Consider the following 19,896-nt stretch of genomic DNA (forward strand, 5'->3'; position numbering starts at 1 on the left):
AGTCTCAGTTCATGTATTGATTGAAGTGTGCTTTGAAAATAAAATTGAAGGCTAAATAGCTGAACTGCTGAATACACTGGTTCTAAGTTTACTTTTGTTCACTTAGTTAAATTAAAAGATTAGTGTGGAAAAGATGGTCATTGTTTGTGACCTCTGTACTTCAGCAAAAGCTGCTAATACCCAGAAATTACTACGATTTGAATAAAGTTTCAGTGTTGAGTCTGCAAGGTGAACGTGTAGCACTATAGTGCTGGAAATAACATGTGAAAACATTTGCATTTTAGAGGATACTAACAGTAACTAAAAATTTGTCAAGGGATCTTCAAGTGGAAAAAAGAACAGTCACAGAAAACATGTATGCTGAATTAACATCATCAGATTACTTTTCAGTTATGCAGTTGATTTGTGTTTTTCTTCACTGTTTTCTTTCATTATGCTATGTAAGGCTTGCATGTAGTACAACACTGGTATGATGTCAAGCATTTCAGTGGATTGAGTCAATGATTCAGTGAACTAAATTATCACTGCGAAGATTGGCCTTTGAGTTCAAAACATTTTTGCTAGGACATATAAGGAGACTTTTGGTTTTGTGTTGATGCCAGATTGTACACTGTATCTCAGAATTAGAGTTACTGACTTGTTCTGTGAGGACTAAAGAAATGAAAAGAAAAAGTATGATAGCATACAAAATAGTTGTTACTTTTCATAAAAAGTTTTGCTTAGTAGTAACTTGTTTACTTCTTTATACATTGCTTTAAAATAGTTTGAGAACTCAGAGTGAACACGGTTTTCCTTAATTTGTACATTGAAAAATATATAGCAAAGCACATTAAATAAAGAAAATTAAGAAATGAATGTATAGAAAGATAAACCTCTTTACATGTTATTGTTCCCTCTAAATTCACACTTTAACTTAAAAATCTCCTCAGCAAGATGTGGGAATATTATTGCGAGTCTGTTCATTCAACTGTACATTGATAGTAACTTCATTTAGTTTTTTTTAAAAAGAGGTATCAGAATTTCTAAGCATCTGTATTTCTTCTTTCCAGGAACGTTGTCCTATCTATTAGTGGGCATAATGCAGAATCCTTTAACGTTTTCTGCAGGTACAGTATGATTTCTATACATTTTTTCTTTGAGAAATTAGATATTTGTGATTCAAAATGTGGGCTAAATAGTATCCTTGTTAACAAAAGCTTAAATAGTAGGCCCTAATTTTTCATTACTATTTATTTATAATTACTATTTGCTATTTTTATAAATATTAACACCAAACACATTAAGTGATTGTAGAAGCTAAGATTGTTTTCTTTTTAGGACAAGGCTAATTAATGTTACTAAAACTTTAACATATATATAATTCTGCTTGTTTGAATTAGCAGAGTTAAATATTCAGGGTTTGTTACAATTTTAATCCTTATATATTTGAAAATCACTGCTATATTTGGTTCCTGTATAATTGGGGCTCTGATCTATGTGCAAGTTACTCTATAAGTCTAGCACAAACAAGAAAAGGTGTTGTTATTTTCTAAATGCAAACTTTGCCTTTTCTCCAGCATTTCTATCCTTATCAATATTTATTGTGTTCAACTATGTTTCTGCTGTTTTATCTCTTCCAAAGTCATCTTTTGATGTAGTTTTTCAGTGGAGTGTCTTGAATTTTTGTCTTCATTATTAGTGATTATATTTACACCACCGCTGTATATTCTGAAGTCTCCAAGTGTTCAGCTTATTATAACTTTTATTTCCTGTCCTTGTTGTTCTGTGTTGTGATACTGGTATTTAAGTATAATTTTTAGCATACGCTATTTTTAGTGGTAGCTCTTAAACGTAAGTGAATGTTTGATGGATATGACATAAAGCCTAATGGACCCTGCTGAATCATTTTAGGCTGTCTGTTAAGTTTCCATTGTTAGTACTTGTGTTAATTAAGAAAAGCACTCTATATTACTTGCCTGGAAGCACTGAGCTTTTGCTGTCATATAAGTTTATACTTTACCTCTTCTGTCAAGTCTATGATAATTCTGAGGAAGCTATTCCAAGAGGGCATCATATGAATTGATCTTTGTTGATGTAGTTCTGTCTAACAAGACTGTTCTTTCAATGCAGGTAGTATGTAGCATTGTATAAAGACATCCACTGTGCAGTGTGCTCCACATCCACATACTTAGGAGTGAAATACCTGAAACTCCCATAATTTAGAGAAGGTGAATTAAGGGTATTTGACCATCATGTAGTTAAACTCTTATATTTAACAAAGTTATTTCCGGATAACTGAAGAATAATACAGACTGTGAAGCTATTTGCAAACTCAAAAATAAGTTGGTGGGTTTTTCTTTTGTTTCCTTAAGAAAAATTCATTGCAGTGTGTATCCCATTAACAGCTTTCACGCAGAGTGCATTATAAGGGCCATGTTCTAACTTCTGGAAGTGTTGCTCGTGATGCAACTCATAACCAGATCCTGACCAAGAGCTGTATCAGTGTGAAAATCATGGTGCTTTACAAATGTACTTGGCTCAGTTTCTGTTTGGTGTTCTGTGGCTATCACTCTTTTTTGTCCTTAATACCATGTGCAACCTTTGATTCTTCAAATGTTATGGCCCTTTGAAAATATCAAAGTTATTAACAATTTATTATGATTTATGTGCAACTGTAACATCAGTACGTCTCCTACAAATAAAAGGTTTGAAAATGAATGGCGTTGGAAGTAGAACATATCCATCAGCTACACTTGGCACGGTATTTTTGTCAGCCCTTCTGTACTGTCAACAGGCTTGTTATTTTTCAGCTGAGTATGGAAGTAATGGTGATTGCAAGAGCTTTGAGTGACAACGTAACCGGAATGCTACCATTTGTCATGTAGCAGCATGAGTTCTGTCATCTGAAACGTACTCCTTCTGCACATATTTTCTTCATATTTAAATACTATGTAAGAAAGGTGATTTTTTTTACATATACAATGAACAGCGGCATACATTTAAAACAGGTAGCTTCTCTGAGTAATGAGAAATAGTTAACTTCTGAGATTTCAAAGTTCCAGTGAAAATTATAAAATCATAATAGAAATGTCTTGTTCTATCATTCACATCCGTGTAGATATTTGTGTTTGAACAAATGCTGTGGTTTTTTTAATAGTGCTCTATAATGGCACAAAATAACTTTGAACCTCAGAGAGTTAAAATCCCCTTGGATGAGTGGTACTATCAGATTCATAAAGTGCTTTTGCTAAATATCTCTAATGTGTAATAACTATGTGTGTTGTACAAGTGTTACGTAAGGTAGAAGACTCATGCTTCTTCTAGGAGCTTGTTTAATATTTTCTCGTCTTTCTGAAATATTCGTTAGAAAAATATGCTCATAGGCTGGTAGAGTTTTGCTCCTTGATATGTTTGTTTTAATAAAAATCATATAACTTTCAAAAAAAAATTATATTAAACTGTGCACAGTTTAATATCAATGTTGGTATAGTCATTTGGTGCTAGGAGATCTCAGACTTCAATTAACCATGTAAATGTGTTCCTTAGCATCAGCCCTCACTTTGCTGGAACCCCTGCTGCCTTTATATCATTAACATAAATGCAGGTGCAAATAGCATTTATGCACTTTGATAGAAAGCAGTTGGAGACATTTCACTGTGGGACACGACACTTTCAGATTGTGTACATCTGTTCAAATAATGTATCCAAGCCAGTGACATGAATGCAAGGATAAAAACATCTGCCCCTGAGACCATTTGCCATACGGCAGATGCTTACATCTTTATTTATGCAGATGGTTTGTGTGATGAGCTGAGAAATGATGAAAGCAAGAAAGTTTGACAAAGATTTCAGGGCATTGCTTGGAATGGAAAAATATGTGGCAACAGAACTTAATTTTCAGATGTCTATTAAAAAAAAATCTGTTATAGTTACTGATGTTTTTAGTAACGCAGACGTATTTGAGATATTAACGACATTTAAGAATTCTCTAAACTATTTTTTAAATCAATTTTGTGAAAAATTGTACTGCAGTTAGAGAAGATAATAGTTTAATGGGGAGGCTCAACAGATAATAACTCGTTTAATTGCTTTTAACAGGAAGGCTCAACAGCTTTGCTTCAAGTTTTTCGTGTTCTCAAGTTTATTTAAAATACTGAGTTGAGTGAAAGGTTTACACTAGGTAGAATATTTTACAATACTAAAGTAACCTTGGGAAGTGTGTAAAGACTGTATGTTAAGTTTTTGTGTCATTTAAGATTTTTCAGCAGAAGCTGTATTTACTGTTACAAGAAAAATCAGATTTGTAGGCCAGCCTTTACATTTTTTGAAAATTACTGTAGATTAATTGGCACAAGTTCACATATCTAAGCTGAGTTGGCACTGAATAAATAAAAAGCAAAACAATGGCTTAGACCTCAGTGCTTAGGCCTGAGGAGCCCTACCCTCCAGGGGTGGATGGATGGGGCTTTGTACTACACCTGACTCCCTCTGCTGGACTTGTATGACCAGGACTTGCTTTGTCTACGGGAGCAGTTGCCACTCGACGCAGCAAGTGCTCCAGCTAAACATAAATTTAATGTTAAATTTAATGATATTTTTGCACGTAGCAAATGAAGGATGTCGTCTCTGGCCTACATTCTTGCTAATTGTGTATCTGTTTTAATTCCATTGTATGTCGGTACTCCTTCACAAGCATTGGCTAATACATGATCACTTATCAGCAGCATATTTGATCAATTTCTTTACAGTACATCTGGTACAATCTTCTGAAAATCAGTGCTGCCTTAGGTAACACGGTAGCTAGCATGAGCAAGTGTGATAATGTCATAAAGCACTGAAGATAATGGGAATTATGCTTGGGGTGGGGGGACAGCATTTAGATACTCTAATTTAAATCTTCTGCTACATCCTGCTGTGGAAGGGCCTAGCTACGTTCAGGCGTAGCAGCAAGTGATAATTTTCTGTTCTGAAAACAAATATATTAGCCAGGCTCTTTCTGTAGATGTTCACTTTCATTTGCTCTATGGAGGACGTGTTTCCTTTCAAAAATATCCAATCTATTTGGAGTATTGTGGAGATCCTATGATCTTCATTTTTGTCTTAATTCTTACTGGAACTGATTACAGGTAGCAGTGTTTTGCATATCTCAGACAAAGCCATGTAATACGTCTTCTGAAGCAAATTTTCTTGTGATAAAAAAGGATGGGGGAATAGTATAAAAAAGCATTCCAGAGCAAAAGCCATAGAGATTCCTCATTCGTAGAATCATGGAATGAATCATAGTATCATAGAATGGCCTGGGTTGAAAAGGACCATAATAATCATCTAATTTCAACCCCCCTGCCACGGGCAGGGTTGCCAGGCACTAGACCAGGCTGCCCAGAGCCTGTCAAAAGGTAATTGAGTTGGATCATAACAAAAAGAAATGAGCTATTTACTAAATCCATCTGAACATACTCTCTAAACATCCATGTAAGTTGAACAGTGTGCTCTATATTCCAGTCTCTCCTTTGGAGAAGAGAACTATAAAAGCTATTCATATGAGAAGACTCAGAACAAGTCAGGCTGTGTCTAACCATCTTCTGATCCTTTGCTCATCTTCAGTGAGGGAATGCTTTTTGAGTGCAAAACTTAGCTGATAGATGCTTCTAATATCTGAAGTAATACAAATTTGCTTTGCGGAGAATCTGTAAGACAAAGCAGTGAATTAATCATTTGTTTTCTCTTGCACCCTCTCTTTTCAGACAGAAGTGATCTGACTTCAACATAAAATAGGTACCCTATAAAATGATTAACAGTCTGACTTTTTTTAGTGCTTTGTTTGCACATCAGCATTTGTGGAGGAAAAAAATAAGAATTGAGGTATTGCAGTCTTATTTCCCTTACTGCAACAGTAGTAGTTTTCCATCCCAGAGAGGGATGGAAGGAAAGTTAAATTCCCAGTGAGATGAAGATTGATTCTGTTCTCATTGCCTTATTTGAAAGGTGAGCAAGAATCTAGTTGGAAAATATTTCATGACTTATTCATAAAAGAGTTCTACTTGACCTTTTGTGCTGCTCAGTTTCTGAAGAATTCTGCCTTCATTTTTGTAGCAGATTCCATCATTATTGTCTCCTGCACTTAACAAAAAAAGAGTATTAATTACCACTTACATTAGGTGTATCAGGATTTTGTTCAGGTTGATGTGATCTTGATTGTCCTATTAAAAAGGATTTTACACTGACATCAACTTTACAATGAATGAATTAGTGTTTGGTCTGTATGTTTCTTGAAATTCACTTAAAGAAATTTAGAGTGGCAGGTCTTCCAGAAAATAACTTTGAAAAATCCACTTGTTTTTTTCTTTTGAAACTGATGTTTGTTCCCACCTCCTAGAGTACATAATTCATATTCACAATGCCATTGAAGTTTTATGAATTTATAAACAGTGCTTACATCACCTCCTTTTATCTTTTATGAACAATTAGTTCCTCCAGGTGGTTGCAGCACTGAAGCCTTGCTTTGCAAATCTCTGGGGATGGAATCCTCTCTTGAGTGGAATGACTGGGCAAAAAGAACAAAGATAAAGTACTGGAATTGCAGTGCTATCTAAATCATTTCTTTTTTAATCAACTGACCTGTGTCAGAGCAGCATGGTTTCTAGAAAGTGCACACTTCAGTTTTGGTGTGGTTGATAGTTGAATCTAGTACAGAGATGTATAGAAGCTGGAATGTGCTCTTTTATCACGTATGCATGTAACAGCATCTCTCAGACAGAAGTGTTCTGTTCTTAAACAGAGAAGAACGAGCATTCTCATCTTCATAAAGATAAAAAGTGGTTTCAGAGGCCAGGCAACCTTAGATCTATTTGCATGAACATTACCTAAGTTCTCTTACTGTGTTAGAGAGAAAAATGTGTGTGATTTCTTCAACTGTGAATAATATTACTAATAATTATAGATGCTTTATATCTAGTTCTTCTGTCACAGTTTTTGTTTCTTGATATGAAAACATTTTAATCTGTTTAAAGCCTATCATATTAACCTTAATATGAAATGAGTAGATCATAATTTGAAAGATAGTGCCTTCAAAAGGAACTTTTTTAAACTTCTGAAATACAACTGTAAGAAGGTAAGAAGAGCCTTTTGGAAACTACTTAAGGAATACAGGAAGTGTCCTGCTGTTCAGTGCTTTTCTTGAAATGGGCTTTAATCTTGATCCCATAAAATAGTAAACGTGCACAGAGTTTAAAGCAAAGGAGGTCTCTAACAGTGAAATGCCTTGTGAACAACTGTCAAATTATATTGATGCTAAAATCACTATTAATTAAATATAGCTCTAAAGAGATCTAATTTCCCTTCTTAGTAATTTAACAAGCTGTTTTGATCTTGTTCCTCCAATGGTATGTCAGAACATGTTTTCTAGTGTTTGTAGTTACGTATCTTAGACTTTGTGCAAATGTTCCATGGTTTTCCAATCTTGCAATAGAGTACTTCATTATAATGTTTGATTTCCCAATCTATTTTAAATTGCACAAAAGAATTCCTATGTAAACGTAGTTATGTTACCAAGCATTGAAAGGTAAGGAGTGCAAGATATGAGATTATCCTTGCAGTTTAAATGCTTCTCCATTCCAAATTACATGTCATAGTAATGTTCCTTTCTCATCTTAAGTCGACTCATAATTCCTTTATCCCCATCTGGTTCTGTCCTAGACACTTTCCAAATCTCATTTTTAACTATCTTGTCACTTTTCTGCTTGCCCTGTATATATCCTAGTTTCTCTTTCATGCTATGTGAGCCCAACAGTTAAGAGCTAAGGAGAGTGAGGCTGTTTTCTTGTTTCCAATACTGATATTTGAAACTAAAACTGTACTTTTTGGAAAAACCTGATTCAGCCTGAAGCACGAGCACGTTTAGTAGAGCATAATCTACTAATCTTGGGAAAAGCTAGTCTCTTAAAGTATCTCCTGAACGTATGCCAAGAGCCTACAACTAGGGCCAAATTGGGGCAGCTTTTCAGGAAGACAAGAAATTACTGTGACCTTGACATTTGACTTCCTCTAGTAATGTACTAGATTTTTATTAACAAAAATAAAAATGCACACACCTGGGGATGGCTGACATTTTCTGTTAGTTTTTTAAAATTATCTGAGGCAGGTAGCTAGAATGGAACATTCCACTCAAACCATTTATGTTTGACAAAGAGAAATGACTGAACACTGTTTCTTATATGTGGTGTATGTGGTGTTGGACACTCCTGACTTGTGCATTTTATTACCAACTTCACATCTTACAGGTGTGCAGCAAAAGTAGCTTAGAACATGAAAGGCCAGGTTCTGTTTTCTAGAATGCTGCCATTCTGTTAATTTATGCAAGATTATGGGAAGTGTCAATTGGCATAGAACTTAACCTTCTGTATATAAAAAAAACTCCATAAAGTTATGGAAACTTCATTTTTCTGAGCTTTTAGTTTTGGTACTCTTGTCCCTCTACCATGATTCTCAAGTTAAAGTATCACATCTGTTTACCACTTTAAACAGCTTTATTTCTTTATTAAACTGTTGCCTTGTGTTTGGTATGTAACATACTGGATTTTAAAATATTTGTGAAGATGGGAAAATGGCAAAGACCAAGAAGCAATAGCTTTCTTAATGCATTAACTGAAAGATAATGTTTTATATACTTTTTGGTGCTGGGATCTATTTGTAACTGACTGAAGCACTTTTGCAGGTGGTGTTTTTTTGCATGCTAATCCTGCAGAGAAACAAAGTGTTCAACACAGTATGCTGGGTCAGCAAAAACAAGAAAGTTGTGCTGGAAAGACAGTATCCACAGGTATTTAGTGTGTATGGAGATTTGGTAAAATCAGTGATATTTCATATAGCATTGACTGAAATAAGTCTAGTGTTGTGTGTTAAAAAGTTGTTATGCATTTTCTTTCCCAAAGAACTCAATAGTCACCTTTTTGAAGTTTGCAAAGGACTGCAGAGTAAATGCATATTAAAATATTGTTAATCTTTTTTTTATATGTATTTTGCCTTTTCTTTCAGAACTGAGTGGTCCTTCTGTGTTACATTCTGCCAATTGTCCAATCATACACAAATTAAGTATATGTCTGCACAAGTAAGGAAGGCTTACAAGAGTTATTTAAAAAAGAAAAAAAGGCATTAATACCCACAGAATTTGGGAATTCTGAGTTGTTTTTTGTTTTCATTTTTTTAATTTTTTTTGTAATTTTTGAAGCAGATTAGGTGGGAAATATAATTTTTTCTGGTGCTTTCAGTGATACCTCAGTTCTCCAGTGTTGCATGCTATATGTATAGTGAGAACAAACAGAAAGACATACAAAAAGAAGGCAAAAAAGATTGGAATAAACTAAATTTGAGTGACTCGTGAAGAAAAGGGAGCCACGTATGAGTGGCAGCCCAGTGGAAAGTATTCATTCCTCCAGAGGACTCTCCTCAGCATGACTTTGTCAGAAGTTTGATGCATCATTGATTTTTATTGGTGTATCATTGGCCAGTCCTATACAATTTTAAGATAATGTGGAAGTAGGGAAAGCTTATGACATCCTGCAAGTATGAGAGTAATTTGATACTCACATGTATGAGTGTGGTAACCATTAATCTTTCAACAGAGACTTTTACAGCAAATGGATTGAATTGCATTCGACTTAACCTTGTACTTAATTATTTAAAAGTGTCTACCTATTGCTCCAACTGGATGTAAAAGTGAAAGACTGAATACACATCAGTTAAAAATGAGATGCACATCATTCAGATACTGCATTCAATGTGTTCATTTGTTTCCTTTATTTCTAAGAAAATTGTTCTGGAGAAAGTATAAAAGCTGCTGCCCTGCAATGACAGACCTGTAGACTATGACTTTTAAAAGGAATGTGTTCTAAAACAAGGCCCATTCTTAAGAATGCCATCACAGTGCCTCTTACAACTGTCAGTTTCCCTTCTCAGATGCCAGACTTCATTTGCTCAGCTCACAACTGGCTAGTCCTTGTCAAAAAAGAGTCCTTCAAACTAATGGAAGTACTTTGGAAGATAGAGTGGAATAGAAGGGGAATGACCCTGAAAGATGCGTACTGATTATCCAGGTAGCCTTCTGGAATGGTGACAGCCAGAGCATCTTCAAGTCATTTCACTTCTTAAGTGTCATGGTGGCAAAGACATGAATAACTTCACCAATGTCCAAAGTATGTTGAAAGTATGTGTATGTCCAAAAGTTATTGTTGAAACTTCTAGCAAAGTATAAATGAAAGAAATAGTTTTGATCATTGATAATACTTGGGTGCTCTGGGAGGGCTCAGTAGAACCTCCAAATTGTGGATTGACTGAGACCTTTTTGCTGATCCTAGATGCTAAATTGTCTTCAAATTAGTGTTCCCAGTCCACATCGCAATCTTAACTGAGCCTGAAAGACCATCAGAGAGCTACTCTGCATCTGGTCCATCTCTATATTTAGGCACTGGCTAAGCTGCTTAACAGCAGCAGCTGTGTGGGATGAGGAGGAAATACAGAGCTGAGTATCTTTTGCATTCCAGAGGCATGGCAATGCATATTTCTGCACTAAAAGGTCTAATGTAAACTTGGCAAAACAAAACAAATACAACTTGTACTCAAGGCTGCTACCAAACATGGTTTGCCTGGAAAAAGTATTCATGATAAAATCACACTAAATGGAAAAGGAGCATTTGTATAAAGATCCCTTCTGAAACAGTTGTATCAATACATTAGGTTAGCTGGAGAAGAAGAATGTTGATCTAAATGGACCTTGTTTCAAACAGCATTTTGTGGTTAATTTTTTGAGAGTCTTGGCCTCTTGAATGGTACTTTCTTCTAAAATACTGTGAAAAAAATACCGTGAAAAAATACTGTCGGCGGTCTATAAGTAAAAGTGATTTTACATCTTGAATTGCAATAGGCAAATTGACATATTTGAGAAGAGTGTGCTTATTTTTAAACCCAGTGTAATGTGTTATTACTGCAAGCATTTGCTTCTAACTGTGAATTAAACACTCCTGATGCTTCAGCTGCCATCTCTGCATCCTTGTAGTGGCATGTCCACAGCAAAATCTGTTTCCTGAGCACATGGCATTTGCCTCCATTAGTTGGAGAGGAGGTAACCTCCTAACTTGCAGCATGAAGCAGCTCAGTCCTCTAGAAATCTGATGTTCCTAAATATTTTATGTAGATTATTGAGTGAAATTTTGAAAAACGAAGAAGGGAGAGACACAAGGCAGACATGAAGAGCAAATGGAAACTGCTTCATCTTGCTTACTGTTGCACACTGAATAGCTACTGGTTTGGAAAGAATATTTATTATCCTTAAATGGCAGGCATAATCTGGGGAGTAAGCTCACACTCCCTCCCCTAAAAGAAAAATACCCTTGTTCAGTAATCTGATGCATTCAGATTGTACAGTTTGACCTGTAACTGGCTTTGAAGTTCAGAGTCTACTTTAGTTAATATTTAAAATACTTCTCAGAAGCTCTTAAAAATATCACCTTAAAATCAGCAACAAGAAGATACCATGGAGGGCACAGACAATTCTTAGTGCTATTAGCAATCCAGCAGTTGAAAAGATCAGGATTTACCTATGTACAGTGATTGGAGGCGGGCAAAATAGAGGTGCTTAGTGAAAAACAGTGCATACCTCTAGCTTTTGGAGCATAAGAAGATAATTTTAAAATTTCTGCTTCATCCATGTTGCACAAACTTCTTAGGCCTGGCTTTATTGCTGTAGGCTTTACTGCTGTAGGAATCTCTTGGTATTTGTGCGGGATTTGCACATATGCTGTAGTGCAGTCTTCACAGAATATCTAGGAGTTGTGAATAATTCTACAAGCATCAAGCAAAAAAGAAAGGTACAGTTGGTGCCCAGTAGATTCTCTGAACTGGGGGGAAGGATGTACAAAAAGATGTATGATAGACTTGGATTTTGGTGCTTTAGATGGAATAAAGGATCAAAGGACTGTGCTCTGTATAGCTGCTCTATAAACATGCTGTAGGTCGAAGGCTTTGAAGAAGCATCAGCCCTGCTGTGTATGATCTGTACGGTTTCTGTGCAATTGAGCAGTGAATCTAATGTGTCCTGAAGGCAGTGGATTTATTGCACATGTGCTTACCATGTGTGTGCACGTGCATCTGTCCAGGAGTCTCAGTCATGAAATGCGATAGCTCTGTAACTTCCAGTGCATGTTGCAAAGTGTGTAAAGTCTGGAAAGAACATCCAGTATTAAAATAAACTTACTGGAGTTCCCAGTGTTGGTAGTCACTCACAGTTACCTCTAAGTCTGTAACAATCTGTAACAATGTATAAACACATTCATAATTCAGGGTTTAAAAAGGAATAGATACTTCTCTATGGAATTACCTCATTGCCATTGCAATATTTCGGTATTCCAGTATTTGTTTTTACATATATTATTCGTATGTTATCTTTTCTTAAATTTATTTTTTTCTTACATACATTATTGCTTTTCCAAAATAGTTTTTATGTCCGGTGTTCTGGTATCTTTGTGATTGAATTTTCAGTGATTGAGATTGCTGGATTATTGTTTCCTTTGTTGTTTGAGAAAACCTATTCCAGTTTCTGTGAACTGGAAGCATCGTTAATTGAATTTACTTCAGAGTGGGTAATGAGGCTGTTATATGAAATGGTAGCAGTGCAATTTAGCTTTATATTAAGCCTTTTTTTTATAGAGCGTGCGAAAGGTCAATATATATCTCTGCAACTGAATGTGGCTTTTATTTTATACATTGTAGGTTTTCTTTTTTCTTTTTTTTCTTTTTTTCATTTTCCTTAATTATTCTGTTCTCCCTTAAAAACATTTATGGCATTTATCAACACAAGTAGAAACAGCAAAGAACTGGAGTATAACTTAGGCAAATTGCATATTTAAGAAAATAATTGAGTAACTTACTTCAACAATACAGTTCTGTTGTGCTGTAACGGATGAACGATGTGTGTGATTGGGTTTTTAGCATAGGTTCATCTTCTCTTAAGTCCTCATTGATTTATTTACTTTTACACATTTGCATGTTTTATCGCAGTTGGTTTTTTCACAGCTTCATTAGGTAAGCTGTAGCTTGCATCTAATAAAACCCACAAATTCTAAATGGTACGAGAATTTTGAAAGGTAGCATGATGCCACATAAAAAGCATGATCAAGCATGTGCTCAGTAAGCTTCTGTACTGTGAAAAGTTTAAATACAATCCATGTCCTGTTCTTCCAAATGAATACTGAAACCGTGCTAGCACAGATTTTTGCGGGCAGAAGAGCCTTATGAACACATATGTCCTGAAGTGTCACATAGCTTGTAATCTAGAATGAAACGTATATTTAAAATTAGAATAAAAAACAATTTTTTTCTTGTTCTTTTTTGTTTTTGTTTTGCATGTGAATATTTGCATTGTTTCAGAGAGTATTTTTGTCTGAGACTTTTGCAATTCTAAACTTCGCTTAGTGCTCACTTATATTTTTAATAAGCTTGTGTTTAATAGTGTACTTCGTAAGCAGTTTTGTTTCTGCTACAGTAATTTTAAAAAGAGAAATACTATACTGTTTACTATTGTCTGTGTTATTTTATTATTACAGATAAACACAAATCCCCTACGGACATAATACAAACTTTTCAGAAGAAAAGTCAGTTTAGGACCATTGCTCCAAAAATGGTGCCAAAAATTTTAACATCTGGAATGGTTTCTTGTCTTCAGTCATCTTTGCCCGAACAAGGTACAACGATTTCAGCAGCAGGTTCTAAGCCACTGGTGGTACCAGCTCAAAACTATGCCATCATGCAGGTTGCTGGTCATGAGGGTACTTTTTCCCTTTTGGCCTTGCCATACATTACCTCTGCTGTGATACAGCCAAGCCAGCGAACTAACATGGCCCATTCTGAAAACCAAAAGTTGCCTATCCCTCGCTACCAATCTGTAAGAAGCAAATTGCTTTGTGACAATAAAACAAGCCAAGCCTCTGTTTTGAATACACAGAGCAAGGTATCTACCAAAGGACAGACCTCATTGCAGACTTCCCCCATGACTGCCTTAGCTGAAGACTGTCCGAAAAGTCATTCTAGCTCAGATTCGTCTGAGCCAGTGATGCTAACAGACCATAATTCATCTGAAATGATGATTTCTACATTACAAAGAAAGAACACTTGTGTGGAATCTGGATCTCCATCAGTGAGCAAAACAAAAACTGTTATCAGTAATGTTTCTGGACCATCTATAGTAAAAGAGTCTTTAAGCAAGCCAGAAAATTCAAGTAATCCTGTGAAATTTAGCCTTGACTCTGTGAAGACAGCATCTGCAACCACAAAAGAGTCATTCATTATGTCAGAGAAACTAAAGGAAAAACCCACAAATTCTGCAAATTCTGTTTCTGTCCTGTCACCAGCAGTTTTTGGCAGTACAATACAGATGACTCCACCAGCACCAACAGGAAAACTTCCTATTTTGCCTTACTCAAGAATGAGAAATTCAGTGTTTTGTAAATCACAAAGTGCTAACGTAAGGGATATATCTGATATTTCACTAAGACCTGAATGTGAAAAGACGCCAGCTTTGGTGAAAACCTGTCCTGCTCCTGCTAAAGCATCTGATAAACGATTAGCTGCATCTTTGACTCAAGCCCCCAGACAAACCATTCCAGAAAATACTTTCTCTCCATCCAATAAAGTGGATGTTGACAGCTTTAAAAAGTTGAATGGTACACCCTCTAAAAGGAGAGGCAGGAAGAGAAGAGTCCAAGATGATTTATTGGCTTTTCAGGCCAAGCGAAGGAAATGCATCGTTAATAAATTTAGAGAAGTAAGAGAGAGGGCGAAAGCTGATCTTCAGCCACCTGAAGACAAAAAAGCAGAGGCAGTGAAAAAATACCGTAATATTAGACCCAAGCCAGTGGTAGTTGTGCAGGCCATTGCACCGCTGACTTCTACAGCACTGGTAGAGGAAAAGTCTCCTGACCATTCAGATAAAGGTGTTTTTTTAAGCAGTTCACTTGCCAATAAATATTCAAGTTATAAATACAGTGATACCACATCAGCTACATCAATTGATTTGGGTAGAAATGCGTACTCAGCTTTACCCAAGCCGTGGCATAGATGTCATGTATGTAACCATAAGTTCCAGTTCAAGCACCATCTTCAGGACCATATGAATGCACACACAAACAAACGACCCTACACTTGTCGAATTTGCCGCAAGGCTTACATTCATTCTGGAAGCCTGAGCACGCATATGAAATTGCATCACAATGAAGGAAAACCCAAGAAGTTTGTGTGTTGTGAATTCTGTGCTAAGATTTTTGGCCATGCAAAAGTATACTTTGGTCACCTAAGAGAAGTGCACAGGGTTGTTATTAGCACAGAGCCCTCTGGTAGTGAGCAACAGATGCAAGATGCTTTGAGGAACAGGGACACAAATATAAAAGAGGCAGAAGAAGCAACAGAAAGGTGAGCGTTTTCAGTGATCAAAAGCTAAGGAAAGTAGAATTTCATACTAGTTTCATAGAAATTCGTAAACATCACCATTATGAAAATTGTTGATTTTTCTTGGTATATATTTTCTCTCAAGTAAGATTGATAATGATTTAAATATTTTTTCCTATGGAATCTAGTCAATGTATTAAACTATCTAGTGTATTTTAGTTGATCTATGGAATATAAATTATTACTGATACTGGAATGTCCAAAATAGTTTTGCATGTATTCTAGGAATACCCAACTGGCGCTGGAGTAATTTTGATCAGTTGATAGCTTGTGACTAACATTTTCTCTTAATCTTTTGAATCTCTGTATCGTATGCACTTTGTGTTTTTTCCCAGAAGATAAGTGAACCAACTGCAATAAGTGAAAAGCAATTCATATTTCAGTATTAGCTTGTAGTTTGTTTACACTATTAAATATCATTATCCCATTTCCTTCTCTGGAGTGCTGTGAGCTAATCTGTCTTGTGTGCTGATTACCTCTGCTTTTGCTTTTGCTTTGCCAAGTAAAAAAGTTAGTATGTACCATATTAAGATGGATAGAACATTATTTTATTTCTACTTTATGAGTTTGAGGAGAATTTTCTTGGCACAGTAAAATGGTTAGCATTTTTGTTAACTCCATTGTGCATTTACTTTTAAGTATGCTTTATTAAGTCCACTGCTTTGACCTGATGCCTCTGCACTGCACTGTGTGTGTATTGCTTTGTGTAATTCCACTTCCTGGGGCATCTCTTAGAGAATTTTTAAGGTCCTGAGACTTAAGAAGTACCAGTGCTTTTCTTTCAGTCGTTACTTGTCATACAATGAATCATTTAGTATATCCATTTTGTTAGGTAATTGTCGAAAGTATATTGATAAATGCATATAAATAAATGACAGTGTGGTCCTTTTCCTAGATGTTGCAAGAGAGGGGTTCTGTTGAGTTTCTTTTGATTGGCTTAACTTAAGCCCAGGGGCATATTAACTCATACATATATCTGTTTCCTTTCTACTGCAGAGCGGTCCTAAATTAGAGAAAGGGGCTGTCCAGTTGTAAATTACCTTTTAAACTTCTTTAATGCTCTTACAAGCTTTTAGAAAAAGACTAAAATTTGAAGTTTTCCTGGTTCCAGCTTAGAGTGAGAGGTGGAACCTGTGGTTTTGGCTTCATGTCAGTACATGATAGTTTCTGTTAATAGTCAGCTACTGGAAATACTCATTTGCACTTTCCTAGCACAGAGCTACAGCAGTTTGAAATGACATCACCAAATTAAGAACTTAAAAAAATGTTATTCACCTTTTATTAAAAGGTTAGTGGCATTAAAAGATTATTTTTACTGAGATTACTTTGCTATTATGAAGGCAATTAGCCTTACTGTTATTTTATTGGGTTCTTTAGCTGCTCCTAATAAATTGGATACTGTAGTAACAGTGTCTGTTTTTAATTAAAAGATTGTTTCATAGATGTCATCTTGAAACTTGCGTGGACAGAAACTATCATCTCTTTAGAGCATGGCTGGTTCTGAAATAGATTCTATTTCCTTTTTTTTTAACAGGGGAAATAGATGCGATTTTGAAGACCTATTCCATAATCCAGGAGAAGTTAAATTACAGATCAGATGTGGTCAATGTCAGTTCATTGCACAGTCTTTTGGTGAAATGAAGTTTCACTTGTTATGCTCTCATGGAGAAGAGATCCAGGGCAGAGTAAAGGAAGGAGCTCTGCAAGGAAATAGAGGAGCTAGGGGAGAACTTATCAAACATGCAGCTCACTTCTGGAAACAGCGCAATGAAAGAAGACATTTGGCAAAATGCAGTGACAACGAGGAGGAGTTTTATACTTTTCCAAAACTGAAAAGACAAATATACCTTCACCATCAAAGTAATGTTGATACATTAACTAAAAGTGAAATGACTCAGACAGGAAGCAGTGAAGCAGCCAAGGAGATGCAAAATGTAGGTTGTGAGACACCAAGCAAAAAGATCGAATTTTGGTCTAAAGCTGGATATAACTGCATTTTATGCAAGCAGATATTTGGAAGAAAGGAGGATCTTTGTAATCATTGGCAAAGTCGTCATAACTGTGAAGACTCTTCTATTTTATGGACAATTTTTAGTTTGTTCTCAAAACAGGGAATTTTTGAACTTTCTAGCATTGGTGAATATTGAGGCTCAGTTCCACGGTGCTGTGTTGATGAACTGCCTTGAGATGCGTTGCTTCAGAAGTTTGCTTAGTACGGTGGCTTTTTAGTTATCAGCTACAATCTTTGCTCACCTTTATTTTGTTAAATAGAACATATATTAATCCATTATCTTTCCAGATGGGTAAATGCAATCTGGTTATGAAATACTGTACTTTGTATTCATGTGTGAGGAATTTGCAGCAGCAAATACTCAACACTAATGGTTAAAATGAATAAGATGCTCAAGTTCCATTACACTTTATACACAGAAATAAGTCAGTTTATATGAACTAATCCCAATCTTGAACAAAATGGCAAACCAGACTGAAAGTGTGATTTCTATCCCAACTGTGCTTCTAGATTTTATGCTAAAACTGTGTTTCTGTGCAGTTCAGTAGATCATTTTGAAGGTACGTAACACGCAACCTGCATTCCAAAGCATAGTTATCTTTAGAAACCCTTTACATTTTGTTTTCTGAATTTCAGTCTTTTTGGACACTAAGTTTCTTAGGTGTTATGTTCAGTCCTTGTAATAGCAGGGATCTTTGAACTTCAATGTGAAAAATCTACAGAGTTGGTTTTTTTGGGGGTCTTTTTTTTGTTTTTTTTTCTTTTTTTCTTGCCTGTAGCCCTTTGAAAACAAGAGTTACTCACTACCTGTGGAGATGGAACTCTCAAAGCTTGACTGCTGTATAGAAAATGAAAAAAAAAAAAGAAAAAAGTTGTTGTTTTAAAAATAGTAATTTGAGTTTGTTACTGCAGGGAAATCTGATGATCTGCAATAGATCATATGCTTCACTGTGAACTTTAAGCACTTTCCGTGTTCCTCCAGTGGCAGCAGCACTATTGCTGTGAACACCTTTAGCAACACTCTGCCTTTAACACTCTCTTTTATTCCTGTGTAGTTGGCCCAGACATAGCTGCAAAGAGAAATCGTTCCTCTGAGTCTGTGATACAGGTAATGAAGTTTTTTCACTTGTATTCCCACATCTACTGTACAGATGGGCCCAGAGGCCTTTTCCAGCCATTCTTTGTGATGCTGTGAAGTCACTGTATCACTGTTCAACAGAAATCAGCATATCAGAAGGCAAACTGAAAAATACACCAGTACTATTTCTAAACTACTACTACATTCATTTCTTCTTGTGGTCGAACTGTAATTGAGGGATTGCAGTGATGAAAGAGTCATTCCTAAAATGCCTTGCGTGGCCTCTCACTATTTTGCAAAAAAATTTTGTGAAGAGATCTAAAAGTGTTGGGGATTTCAAGGGGAATTCCAGAAGCTGTTGGAATATTTTGTGTATATTTTTTGTTTTTAAAAAGTAAAGGCAGCTTTCTGAGCCAGTGGTTTTGAATGTTGTTTCTTACGGTGCTGTGCCTGGTGTTGGACTACGAGACTCAAGCTGAGAAAAAATAAAAGAGGAAAGGTCTCATAGAAGTGCAGGGCTGCTTGGTGAGGTGGAAGAGTCCCTGTGGATTTTTACAACTTCTTTCTTACTGTCTGTTCCTTTGAATACAGAATTGGTTGGTTCATTGTTTTAGGATAATACTTTGTATGCTGAACTGCTCTAAAAACACAGTTCTTTTGCTTGTGTGAAAACCATGGTTTTATCCATAGAATATACTGAGTATACTTTAAAATGCACTGAAACGAGAGCAGCGCTGACACTGAGTTCCCCCTATGCAGGAACAGCACAAATGATGGCTGGGTAGTCCTTCCAAAATACTTTCCAAAAGTGTGTTTTAAAATGATGCATCAGAGTCAGTGATGTGGTTTGGTGCTTTTTTTTTTTTTTTTTTTTTTTTACCTAAGAAGAGTCACTCTCTCATTTCCTTAAAGGAGGGGCTTGCTGTGCTGGTTTGGGACTCAGGAGCTAGTTGTTTTTTTTTATTTTTATTTAACTGGAAATTCTCATGTACAATCCTTCACTTTCATTATGTTCCTGAACTTCTTTTTCCTTCTGTAGTCCAGGCCAAGCAGGTAAACAGGGCCCAGATTTCAGCAATTTAAAGCCTGAAAGTATGGTTTAAAGCATAGTTCTAAGCTGCTTCTCGGTGTTCTCATAAATGTTTAAAATTAGAAACCTTTTTTTTCTAAGCCTGAAAGCATTCTTACATTTCAGGCTATTAGGATTATGGTAGATCATGAAAGGTTGGGGTTTTTGAAAATACATCTGTATTTAATGCAAAGCTATTCTTGGTTTTAAAAACGCGTTTGTTTTGAATTTGTGTTCAGTTTGATAGCATTTGGAAGTATGAAATGA

General features: G+C 35.8%; 1 protein-coding gene across 2 annotated transcripts; it reads left to right on the plus strand.

The window, feature by feature from the left end:
- The first annotated feature begins 1,012 nt into the window (after nt 1-1,012).
- On the plus strand, nt 1,013-18,972 carry ZNF438 (zinc finger protein 438). Of its 2 annotated transcripts, XM_010712473.3 has the most exons (4): nt 1,029-1,106; nt 8,693-8,797; nt 13,575-15,435; nt 17,006-18,972. In XM_010712473.3, exons 1-4 carry the CDS (start codon nt 1,079-1,081, stop codon nt 17,616-17,618), a joined length of 2,607 nt encoding a protein of 868 aa, XP_010710775.1. In that variant the 5' UTR covers nt 1,029-1,078; the 3' UTR covers nt 17,619-18,972. The 2 variants fall into 2 exon arrangements, with proteins under 2 accessions (XP_010710776.1, XP_010710775.1); XM_010712474.3 differs by lacking the exon at nt 8,693-8,797 and having other exon boundaries at nt 1,013-1,106.
- Nucleotides 18,973-19,896: the final 924 nt, after the last annotated feature.

Source organism: Meleagris gallopavo, chromosome 6, assembly GCF_000146605.3.
Source record: "Meleagris gallopavo isolate NT-WF06-2002-E0010 breed Aviagen turkey brand Nicholas breeding stock chromosome 6, Turkey_5.1, whole genome shotgun sequence".
Taxonomy (NCBI): Eukaryota; Metazoa; Chordata; class Aves; order Galliformes; family Phasianidae; genus Meleagris; species Meleagris gallopavo.

Excerpts from the sequence above, each read along its gene's own strand:
- ZNF438 (XM_010712473.3), top strand. The coding sequence starts at position 1,079 with ATGCAGAATCCTTTAACGTTTTCTGCAG. Across the intron at positions 1,107-8,692 it reads TCCTTTAACGTTTTCTGCAG|GTGGTGTTTTTTTGCATGCT; the intron begins GTACAGTATGAT and ends GCACTTTTGCAG. Across the intron at positions 15,436-17,005 it reads GCAGAAGAAGCAACAGAAAG|GGGAAATAGATGCGATTTTG; the intron begins GTGAGCGTTTTC and ends TTTTTTTAACAG.